This window comes from Lactuca saligna, chromosome 9, assembly GCF_052625555.1.
Source record: "Lactuca saligna cultivar CGN05327 chromosome 9, ASM5262555v1, whole genome shotgun sequence".
Lineage (NCBI taxonomy): Eukaryota > Viridiplantae > Streptophyta > Magnoliopsida > Asterales > Asteraceae > Lactuca > Lactuca saligna.
In genome coordinates this window covers 192,840,522-192,852,935 of record NC_136425.1, presented here as the reverse complement: position 1 = coordinate 192,852,935, position 12,414 = coordinate 192,840,522, and the positions used below count along the sequence as shown (strand labels likewise).

At 35.3% G+C, this 12,414-nt stretch overlaps 3 protein-coding genes across 3 annotated transcripts; 1 reads left to right on the top strand and 2 right to left on the bottom strand.

Annotated features, from left to right (window-relative positions):
• Positions 1 to 2,738: 2,738 nt before the first annotated feature.
• LOC145015173 (mitogen-activated protein kinase kinase kinase 17-like) lies at positions 2,739 to 4,414 on the top strand. Its single transcript, XM_078973621.1, has one exon. It carries the CDS (start codon positions 3,206 to 3,208, stop codon positions 4,265 to 4,267), a length of 1,062 nt encoding a protein of 353 aa, XP_078829747.1. The 5' UTR covers positions 2,739 to 3,205; the 3' UTR covers positions 4,268 to 4,414.
• A 1,159-nt stretch (positions 4,415 to 5,573) lies between these two features.
• Positions 5,574 to 6,992, bottom strand: LOC145015176 (cytochrome c). The gene is made up of 3 exons (XM_078973625.1): positions 6,760 to 6,992; positions 6,029 to 6,162; positions 5,574 to 5,920 (listed from the first exon to the last, which is right to left on the bottom strand). The coding sequence occupies exons 1-3, from the start codon at positions 6,869 to 6,871 to the stop codon at positions 5,828 to 5,830; spliced, it is 339 nt and encodes a 112-aa protein (XP_078829751.1). The 5' UTR covers positions 6,872 to 6,992; the 3' UTR covers positions 5,574 to 5,827.
• A 2,308-nt stretch (positions 6,993 to 9,300) lies between these two features.
• Positions 9,301 to 12,079, bottom strand: LOC145015171 (uncharacterized). Its single transcript, XM_078973620.1, has 2 exons — positions 11,902 to 12,079; positions 9,301 to 10,915 (listed from the first exon to the last, which is right to left on the bottom strand). Exon 2 carries the CDS (start codon positions 10,700 to 10,702, stop codon positions 9,563 to 9,565), a length of 1,140 nt encoding a protein of 379 aa, XP_078829746.1. The 5' UTR covers positions 10,703 to 10,915; positions 11,902 to 12,079; the 3' UTR covers positions 9,301 to 9,562.
• Between the last annotated feature and the right edge of the window lie 335 nt (positions 12,080 to 12,414).

Genomic DNA, 12,414 nt, shown 5'->3' with positions numbered 1-12,414 from the left:
TAAGTAAAAAATGTCATTTTTAATTCAACCATAAAAATCATTTAATTATTCAAAATTACATCAGTGTAAAAATAGTTATCAGAGTATGATCCCAAAATCATATAGTGTGGAAACATAGGTGGATGTAGTGCAGTCATAACGGACCCTTCCCTTTTGTACCAGAAATACTTGAAACCATGAACATAAACCATAAGCATAAAGCTTAGTGAGTTCCCCAAAATACCATATATCATACATACAACGGAGATTGTTATGTCCCGAACATAGTCTTGCGAATAAAGTTGCGGAAATGTCTTGTGGATGATTCCGTTGTGGTTCCATTGGAGGATATTCAGGTGGATGATCACCTGATTTATATCGAGAGACCGGTGGAGATTCTTGATCGGAAGACGAAAACCTTGAGGAACAAGGTTGTTGAGTTAGTGAAAGTTCAATGGTAGCATCGCAAAGGTTCATAATAGACGTGGGAGCCGGAGGATGATATGAGGGAGCACTACCCGGAGTTATTTGGGGTAGCCGACTTCAAGGACGAAGTCTGATTCAAGTGGGGGGGGGGGGGGGGGGGGAATTGTAACGTTCGTAATTTGGTATTTGTCATTTTAGCCCTCGTAATGCTTAATTTATTTCATGTTGGTCCCTATCTAGTACGCTTAGCGTACTAGCTCTCTGAATGATTGCGAGTTCACCCACATACATTGGGCGTATGTGGGAGTACGTTGGGCGTACGAAAGGATTGGGCAAACCCTAAATTTTAGGGTTTTCACCCTATTTAAACAACTTAAACCACCTTTGTACATTTTATTGATCAGCCTCCATCACCCTATATCCTAAAAACAAAACCCTAAGTGCCTCTTGTAAGTTTTGAGCTTGAAAGTGAGATTTGGTGGTGTTTTAGTGAAAGAAGAAGAAGAACTCTTGGTGGTTGCTTGAAAGTAGCTTGGGCTTGTAGATCCATGTTCATCATCATCTTTGCAAGCCATTTTAGGTATAAAGTTCTCTACTTGATTGTTCATTATGCTAGATCTATTTTTGGGACCTTATTTATGCATTTTTGGATCTTTTGAGCTAGAGTTGAGCTTTTGATCTACTCCAGAAGCCATGAATGTTAGATCTTAACTCCATGTAGGTCCCTTGTTCATAAAAATGAAAACTTTATGAAAGATATTGGTCCATGCAAGTGTTAAGAGCCTTATTAAGCTTCTTTTTTAGTGTTGGGTCCCATTAAGTCATGCATGGGTGTAAAGTTGCCAACTTTACGTATTAAGTCACCTTTTAGGATCAGATCTGAGAGTTTGGCTAAAGGTCTCAACTGATTAAGTGCTTAATGGAGTGGATTGGTGATCTGGGGAGTATGTTGGACGTATCCAGCTGGTACGTTGCGCGTATTGTCCCTGGAAGGAGTACGTTAAGCGTACGAGCTGAGTACGCCCGCGTACTCAGCAGATTGACTTTCATTTTGACTTCCTCGGGTTTGGGCTTTAAGGTTTTGGGCCTTGTTGGACCATTGGACTTCTAACTTTGGGTCATGGATAGACTATATACTTTCTCGGGATTAGGTCCATAATGATTTTTGGGCCCAATTTAGAAGTTGGGCCTTATTAGGCCTTGTGATGCCATTTAAGGAATTTGGGCCTTTTCAGTAGTTGGGTTAGGCCTTGTTTTGGGCCAAGTAAGGACAAGGGTAAAATGGTCTTTTACCCTAGAAATTGGTCAAGTAGCTTAGATTCAGCAGCTAGAGGTGAGTTTCCTCACTATGTTTAGCGGGCCGAAGGCACCATTGTTGGCTTATGGTTTGTTATGTTTAGGATGCTAGTTGTTTGCGTGACTCTTGCATGTGATATGTGTTATATGTTTACCGAGTGCGGCCCGATAACTATCATGTATGCTATTTATCTTTGTAATTATTGAATGTGTTGTATGATTATATGTTTATATGTGTATCGGGCAGGGCCTGATGACCGACATATATGTTTACTGAGCGGGGTTCGATGCTGGGCGGAGCCTATTATATGTTTGATATGTATGGTATGTGGTATTTTGGGAAACTCACTAAGCTTTGTACTTACGGTTTTCAGTTTATATTCCAAGTACTTGTGGTTCGAAGGGGAAGAGCCCGGGATGATTGCAGCACACACAACACATCGTTCCGCATGTTTATATTATGCTGATGAACTTGGATGTTATCGATACACTTTGATTCACCATGGTTTTTATGATGTTGTTTGGATAATGGTTTTAATTAATTTAAAAATCGAATTTTTTAGTCTTAATTTTTGGAACGTTACAAATACCGAGAATAAGATAAACCCGCAAATATTAAATCCTAATTCCACTTATACGGTTATACCATATATGTTATTCGAACCCGTGACCTCTCACAAATGAATCCCTGACTTCTCACAAATGAAAAAATCTGACTTCTCACAAATGACAATCTAATACAAAATACTCTAAACCCCTAAATTGATAAACATAGCATTTGGGCCTAATTACAGGCTTTTCCTCGTTGATAAAAAAAATGAAGAAAAAAACCCAAAACAAATAGTTATACGCATTAAAGAAATTATCTTAATGGATATACTTTTAACTAAAGAATTCATATGTTAACGTTATGTATCAGTAAACATTATTGACAAATCTTTCTTGCCATTAATCATCACTTCAACCACATCCTTGATTATAATACTAGGAAAAAAGAGACAGAGACCCTATTTGAGAATGGTTGACCAGTTAAGAATTCCACATTTCTTGGATCACCAATCACTTAGCATCCTTCCTTTCTCCCTCGCTAAAAATATGTGGTGCTTGGAGAGAGAGAGAGACACTTCATATATATCAACCATCTATCCATCCAACCTTTTCGTTCCACCTTCACAATCTAATTTGGTAGAACAGATTCCCAGAATCGTCACAAACTTAGTGAGTGAGGGCGGTTTCCGGCAACTAGGAGACCGCTCCACCACCATAAGTTTGCTCACCTTTTATGTAGCCCCGGCCTGAATTCTGGTTTCCAAAGTTTACGGTGAGATCTCTAAACCCTTCAAGTTCTTACATATGTAAATCTATCTTCTTCTTCTTCTTCTTCCATCTTTGAAGTTGTTCCAAATTCATATTTTGGGTTGTATAAAATCTGTTAATTAAAGAAACTTACACTACTATCAATCTTCAAAGCCAAGAAGAGGCAAAACTGATACCAAAAAAGAAAATGTCGGGAAACGGGGATGATGAGTTGTCTCCATCTCTTTTGCCATGCGAATGGGTTCGTGGCAAAATGATCGGATCAGGCTCATTCGGGGTTGTTCATTTGGCCATCAACAAATCAAGCGGCTCACTTTTCGTGGTGAAGTCATCCGAATCTCAAGAGGGGGATCAGTCTCTTGAGAACGAAGCTAGCGTTCTCACGAGCCTGGATTCCCCTCACATTGTACAATGCCTTGGAAAAGACGTTTCCTTCGGCGAAAACGGTCACACAAAAACAAATCTTTTCATTGAATACATGGCAGCCGGAAGTCTCGGTGATGTCGCCGAGAAACTCGGTGGAAAATTAGACGAGGGAGTCATCCGTGTCTACACCCGGGAAATCCTCAAAGGATTGAAGTATCTCCACGATAGTGGAATCGTCCATGGTGATGTTAAATGCCAAAATGTGCTTTTGGGTCCATGTGGGACCGTAAAGTTAGCTGATTTCGGCTGCGCCCGACGGTTACCTTCAGGCACAGGCACCACTGGAGCCATCAATCGGAAGTTCCTTTGCGGAACTCCGTTGTGGATGGCTCCAGAAGTCCTAAGGAACGAAGGGCTAGATTTCTCTGCAGATATCTGGTCTTTAGGGTGCACCGTTATTGAAATGGCAACGGGGCGGACCCCATGGGGCGAGCTTGGGGCGTCGAATCAAATGGCGGCGATTTTGAAGATTGCTTCAAGCAACGAGTTGCCTTCATTTCCTCGGGATTTTTCGAAAGCCGGTTTGGATTTTCTCAACAAGTGTTTGGTGAGGAAGGCTGAAAAGAGATCTACCGTTGATGAGCTTCTAAATCATCCATTCATCAAGGGCGAAATGGTAATTAAAAAACATGAAATGTATTCGCCGTTGAGTGTTTTGGATATGGGTGATGACGGGTATGGTTCGGATGAGTCTGTGGAGATGAAAGTTAGGAGTAAAATACCATTTTCAGTTCGCCGTTATGAGAAGAGAAAGTCGACACAAAGGCAATGTACAGAAAATGAGATGGTGTCACAGGAAAATTGGGTCACAGTTAGGACCTAAAAAGAAAGAATGTGTTAAAAAGAGTTGATGGATGAATGAATGAATGTATGATTGTATAGGATTTTAGGGATGATGTTTTTGTTTGAAAAAGAAAATGTACAGCCAAACAATAGTTTTTACTAAAACCAGCCCCAAAGTGTTGAATTAGTTTTATTTGTTTAAAATAAAATAAAATAAAAAAATATTGAATATGAATCGTATCTGTATGCAGGACAGGCTTTGAGATTTTAGAGATCATGTACAACTTAAAAGTTTTAGGCACCAAAAATAATAAATCCTAAAAAAAATAAAATAAAAAGGATCCATTTTGCTATCTAAAGTCCACTTCTACATATATTTATTGTTTAAACATGACATTACAATGTTATCCAAGCGCCCTATAGGCCTATATCATCCAACTTCCTTAAACCTTTCACTAGAATGTTATTTAACATTAACAGATTGTGTTTTAACATAAATGAAGCGCACTGTTAGAAGGCCAAATACGAAGATAAAATACAAAATTTCATAATTTTTGCAATCACCAAACAAAAATGGACCAAAATGTACATACTACTCGTCTCATTCTCAACTCGTTGACTCAAGTTTATATGTTTCTTTTAGGATACAATTTTACAAATTTAGAGTCTACGGAAAAACATTACTGGACTGTGAATTGGGCCACAAAATAGTCCTCATATATATAGCATAATTTTTTTTTACATTATTTTCAAGGTGAAAACTCTAAAAAAAAAAAAAAAAAAAAAAAAGCTTATAAAAAATCTATTTTCACACCATTTAAGCTTCTTTCTTGTGGAAATTTTCTTTGAAATTTTTACCACAAAAAAAGATTTAAAAAGGTTTTTTTTTTTCAGGTATCAGATAATAAGAAATTATGAATTTCGTTGATCAGATTTGAGAAATTATAAAGTTCGATATAAAACCTGTAATTTTGCAGATGATATATGCATAAAAAATTTTGCATTTGTTTTTTCTTAAAACGACGTTATTTGGAGTCATGTCCATTTCGACATCTGCAAAATTAGTTGTTTTAGTGTTCAGACTTATTTTTTACAACTTTTTGGAAAATAGTAATGTGATTAGACACGTCTTTTTTGTCTTATCATTATCAAATATAACTATATTATAGTCATTGACGATATATTATGTATTAAAGCATCCACACCAATAACATTTATAGTGAGTTTCAAACGGGTGACACACATCATTTTGTGTCCTATCATTTCTAACCTCATATTTCCATTAGCCTTTTAACCATTATCATAAGGTGTCACCATATAATACACAGATGTTGCATTCTTACCAATTTATATTAAACCCAACATGCCATTGCCATTTGCCACCAAACAAAAGATATAAATCTTGTTTCCCAAAGTATTTGTTCTAATTCGACACAAAAATTACAATAAGTGCCTCATAAAAGGGATACCCGAAACCTAAGAACATGCATATATGTCCATGAAGCCATGTCCAACATATGACATGAAGTTATTTGCAACAAAAGTCAGTATGTGATGTAGTTAAGTCCCATTGAAAATAAAAGGAATGAAATCTTATCATTCAAGAAGTTGATTGCTTCAAATAAGCAATAAGATCAGCTCGATCTTGTGGTTTCTTCAATCCAGGGAAAACCATCTTTGTTCCAGGGATATACTGCACAACATGAGTTTCACAATTTATAAGAAAAAAGAAAAAAGAAAAAAGAAAATGTGATGTGAATTAGGACCTCTCAAGTTTCAAATGATATATGTGGTCTTGTACCTTCTTAGGGTTTAGCAAGTAGTCATAGAGTGTATTCTCTCCCCAGGTCACAGCCATGTTCTTGTTGGCAGCAGAATAAGAATACCCTGCTGTGGTGCCAGATTGCCTTCCAAAAAGACCATTCAGATTTGGCCCTGAAGTTCATATGAAGCCATATGAGCATGCTAAAAAAAACTTGAGATAGACAAAGAAATCTTTAACAAATGCTAAAAGTACAAGACAGATGCAATACAACAACATTTTTATGATTCAATTCCACTTGATTGGTAGTAAATTGGACACAAATGGAAGATTCCATCAAAGGAAGGAAATGATCATTCCATCAAATAGTAGATGGAATTCAAATCCGTTCCCTCACTTGGTTTATTGAAAGACAAAAATTATGAGAATGATTACAAACAAGTGGTCCTGATTAAAGAAGTCGTACACCTAACCATGTGATCCTAAAGCAGATGAGCTTAATAAACATCAAATCACTACATACAGATACAATTACTCGCTAAGAACCCAGAGAGCACACAATTGAACAATATAGCATTCTTTTACCAGGATGTGACATATGAAAGAGTCAAAAGTATAAAGATCACGACATCAAAAGCATTGCATTCGTCGAATCACAGTAAAACGAGAAATCTTCGATAATATAGCAGCGGAAATTATACTATTTCAAATTACAATAGAGGAAAAGGCAAGCAATAAGCTATTTGGGATTTAGACAAGAATGTAAAAACCTTGCTTGTGACCGGCTCCTTTTTCGACGGTGTGGCACTGAGCGCACTTGGTTTTGAATATCTTCTCTCCGACTTTAGCATCGCCTCCTGGTGCTTGTTCGAATGACGCCATTTTCCGGTGAAAGAAACGCTGCCAATAAGAATCTTCAAGAGTTAGGGTTTCGATTTTTACAGAGACGACACCGCCTTTCGAGAACTTTCTTCTTTCTTTTACAGGTGTTTTATGGCGTTTACATAAAGGATCGTGGCTTTATTGACGCGGCACACGCCATGAGACATTTATGCCCTCACTTCAAATTTCATCTGACGCTTTTACCCTCATTTACAAGAAATCTTGTATTTTAGATTAAATTTTTTTTGAAAGAGGTATTTTAGATTAAATTACAGATTAAGACCTTGAACTATTGCTTAATCTCGAGGTTCTAGCATATTTAGATGTTGTTTGATATTTTGTTGACGGATTCTGTCAAACATTTTTTGAGTGACTATATGCGATCGGTATGTTTGATACATGAGAAAAATGGGTCTGATCCGATTATTGATTTTGCTCCGAAGAAAAAAAAAGAGGTTGACCGAATAGGTGAATGAGATAATGACAATCATGCCCTAATAAAAAAACATGCCTCCTTCCGATTTCAGCACCTTCAACGCTTGCCCCCATTTTACCTAGGTGACGTTGTCTTTTTTCGTTTTCCTTGTCCTAGACGCCTTCTTCTTCTTCTTGCCATGATTTCCAGCAGCACTCTTCCATTCTCCACCTACCATATTTCTTAAGATAATGGTGTAGAACTAACACATGTCACACACTGCAATGATAAAAAGTCTTTGTTGTATTTTTTTTTATTTGTGATGTGAATAACAGTTGCATTATGTAATCATTATTTGCAAGAAGTTACTATATTTCTAATTGACATGGTCTTGTTATAGATTCATTTTAATAAGTAATCAACATGTCAATAATACTAGTTAATAGTTATAGTTGTATTTATATAGAAAAGATGAATTTGTATCGTTTGAGTTACAAACAGAACAGAAAGGTAAAATTATCATTTTCATCGTTCCGAACAACCAGTTAGACGTAAATTTAGTCAGAGTTCAAACTCAATCATATATTTGAATCAATCAACTCATTCATCAATTATCAAACAAGTCAATATTTGGTCTATTAGATGTTAGAAAATTAAGTTTCATTTTTATATAATCTAGTCTTGTTACTTATAGTAAGAGGTTAACTAACATGCTTGGTAAAAAAAATCGCATCCAAGAAGTTATTAAATGATACAATTCCTAATTAGAAGTTATGTATGATATATAAAAGTATAACCCGATTGCTTTTGACAAACCGCAATAAATGATTTACCATATAACAAAGGTTTATTTTCCAAAAATTAAAGGATGTAATTGTTTACCAAAAAAACCCGATAATTGATAAGTGATTAAATGTCATCGTTTTAAGTTTGCGAAATATAATTGGGTCATATATATCAACAAACAAGCAACCGACACCGAATGGTTTTTAACCACAAATAGTGAACTTTAAGATTTAGCATCGACATATATGGATATAGATGTTTGTTTATCGAGGAAAAAAAATATAGATTTCCGTATATTAACATTTTTCAATAAAAACAAGCAATTGAAAACAATGGTTATGGTGCTCTGATTTTTTATTTTTTTAATATGGTTAGTTTTTTAACCCAAAAAAAAAAAAAAAAAAAAAGATTTTTTACCATTATTTTGCGGTCATCATGATCGCGATAGAAATTTTATTAAAAAATGGATGTATTTTTTTGACACAAGTTAGAATTAAATGGGCAAACTAAAATATAGTATTGTTATGTTATTAGCCCTATATTTTATGGGTATCACAAAATTCGTTTAAAAATGCTCCAATCAAAATAAATTTCAAATCCCTAAAATTTTGGAAAGCTTGACAAAATTCATGCAAGGATTTTACACCAAATTTATAACTTGACAACTCAACATGCATCTCCAAATTGTTGGTTGCAAATAACATTAGGCCAAATATTTACAAATATGAGATTTACATTTATAAATATGAGATTTTTTAACATTTCATATTTAACTTAAAAATATTTCATATAATTAATATATTTTACATTTAATTTTGATAATATTTTTTATAATTTAATATTTCTTATTTGTGCCTTTAAGACATATTAGAAAACCCTTATAAATATTTTAGAAGAAATTAAATTGTTTGCTATTTTTTATTTTTAAAATATATCTATCTAATAAAATTATGATAAATGTTATCATTCCGTATTTTTTAAACTAAATCATTAAAACTATATTAGAAATATATCAAATAAAATTAAATTAAATGGTGATTTATCATAATTTAATTTCTCATATTTTAGTCACCATCTTTTATTAAAAAGATCCATATCTTTCTTGATAGATTCAATTACAATGTGTAAAATTGCGTAACAACCAACTATAGTTTTATGTGTGGAAAAGAGTTGTGGAACAAAAGAAAGCAATCTCCGACTTCCAAAAAGGAAGCAACACGATCAACAATAACAAAGAAAATGCATAAACTGGATGAAATTTTACAAGGATTTTATAAAAGTAACAGCAGAATATCATTGAGATACACATATCATAATTTCCACCAAAAAAAACAAGGTGGATCTCCCAGCCAATCCAACATATCTCAAAATCCCAAACACAAAAAAGAAAAAACAAAAAAGAAAATTAAAAAACAGCAATACTTATTAAGTCTAACCCCTTTACAAACTATCCACCATTCCCACAAAATTTAAACCCTTTTTTTTCCCACTCAACCTCCCGATGAAGGAGGCAACATAGGCCACCCCAATAACCTTGGTGACCCCACGGGACTCGCCCGCTGACTAGGCGAAAACAAACTTAATTCCACAAACGCCCCTGAACCCCCTTCCTCTCCTCTCTCATTCATCCGAAACGAAATCGACCCTTGTTTTCCCGAATCTGCCCCTCCACTAACAGGACTTTGGTTAGCAATCAACGAAAGGGTATCATTATATTCTTCAATAATCCTTCTCCTATCTTCTATATCTTGCAAATTCTTCAATTCCAATGAGTCCGCAATCGGATAATAAACAAGCACACAAACCGCCACCTCAGCACAACATAAAATCGACAAAAAAGCCAAGAACGCGAGAATCTCAAACAAAGTGTCCCCCGGTTTTGACAAAACCGATAAACCAAGTAACACAACGCGCAAAGGAAAGAAACTTGACACTGTGATTATCAATATGAACACGCGCTTTCTCAACCCTTTGCTTATCACTAAGTTTAAGATTTTCCTTCCTAGATAAAACAAGTACATGTTTAACAAAGTTGCGAAAAGACCGAGAAGGGTAGTGCTCGTTAACGGGTAGTAGCAACGCGAGGAGGGCGGGGATGTAATTTTGAAAAAGTAACCGCGGTCACCCGTCTCATAATGATGCCCGAATATGACAACGAGCGTTTGAAGGGCAAGAATCGGTAAACAAAATAAGAGAATGTAAATTGTTGTTTTGAAGTTCCAATTTTGGCTCAAGGGACCGGATTCGGTTTTTTGTAAGGATGCGCGAAGGAGAAAAACTAGGGTTAGGAAGAGACATGGTTCGGAGAATCCTAGGTTTGATACTATGTAACATTTGCAGATAATGTCTTGCCATTTTAGGTTAAGGGTGTTGAGTAAACGCCCTTCTTGGCGGATGAAATCAAGGCGGAGGATTTCACCGAGGCCCCACCAGATTGTGAAGAAGATGAAGATGATACGGATGACCCACGGACCGGAGAAATATTTGAGACGATTATACCCTTGGGTGCGAATGTGGGATCGGAAGTAAAAGGAGTAGAGGATGCAGAGTGTACCAATGAGTGATGAGATGGTGACTAGTGATATTGTGACCACACCAAGTGCATCAGCAACTAATTTTGTCAGGGGCATCACCCAAAACACGGATTCCACGCATGCTCTCTGACAGCATGGATGCGTAGAATTTTTTTGGGAATTTGTGTTGGAAACGATTTGATTCGTTCTTGGTGAAGGACCAATAGTTGGGTGACACGTGTAGGTTACGATTCTTGGATCTTTTTCTCCCCTTCGACGCCAACCATTCACTCGCGTGATTATGTAATTGTAATGTGCCAGCTAAGCTGCCTGCAATGACAGATATGGAAGATTAATATCAGTATTCAGTAACTGAAGATAACATAATTCATAAGTAGAAAGTTCATAACAGTTAACAAAGGTATGTGGTCTATTCTTGGAATTGATGCATGTCTAAAATCAATAATCCTATTAGCAAACTCTACAAATCCAATGACTTGAGTGATTTATGTTGGGAAGAACCCTAAATAGTTTTCAAGACACACAAAAGTCAAACAAGTTTCCACAGAGTAAATAATATTCTTAATGAGAAAGATGAGTTGAAAACCAGAAAAGCTCCTGAAGGTGACTAACACTTGGAAGAAATACGTTTGGATTCAAGCGACTAAAGGAAACCTTAGATTTGAAGTAGTTTCTACGAATTTCTTTATAATTGTTGTTTAAAGTAAAAAAATATGTTCATAGAAAGTTCAACTTTTCTATCAATGATCTATCTGTAACCTACTAAACCCCAGGCTTCCAACCACCAACGCTAGTGTATAATAAAGTTTTCCTGGAAAAGAACAACGGAATAAGGACAAAACTCGAAGAACCGAAAATTCAAGTATTTATTAACAAAACGCGATAACTTGCATTAATTCAACCGTTTCCTCCAGATTAATAAGTACAAACGAATTTAGCATTCATAAATTCAACCACACGGGAGAATAAGCATACATTAAACTGGATTTCTTCGCTCATTATACGCATAATTATATCTCAAATAACATCCTTAACAATTAGCAATTCCAAAAATCAAATTTCACCAGAAATTATATGGAAAAAAACTGATGAAAAGGAAGTAAACGAAAATATACATAGAAATAACAAAGAATAATTGCTTAAACGCCTAATTCGGCTAGAAATTGAGACTTTGTTGCATAAATTATGCTATGAAACCCTAAGAAACAATAAACGAGGCAGTTAATCAATAAATTGAACAAGTACGAAGGTGAAATCAGAAATTGAGAGATAAAAGCAGATTAATCGTGAACAACCTTACGATGCAAAGTACAACTCCAGATCGCTTGAGCTGAAACCAGATTGAAAATCAAAATCGCGAATGAAAACCCTAGAGAGAGAGAGAGAGATAGACAGCCTGAGAGAAAGAGGGCGAAAGAGAACGTAAGGTAAGGGGAGGACCAAGGCAAATAGAGAGAGAGGGAGGGGGGCTTTGTTGATGACAGCCTGTCTCCAGCAAATACACCATTCAAAGAAAAAAATCTAAAAATAGGAAGAAAGTATTATTTAATAACTTATGGAAATATAATAATTTCAATAACAAAAATATATATATATACCGACCTATTATTATATAAATTTTTCACATCTATCATCTAAATAATGTTTTAAATCATGTAAATCATTATTAAGAGAAGTTTTATATAATATTAAATATATATCAAGTCAATAAGTTGCAATTATATGATTAATAACTTATGTATGTAACTAAATAAACTTTTATTGATTTGTAAAGTTATCTTTTACTTTGTAATTGGTTTTCTAACAAT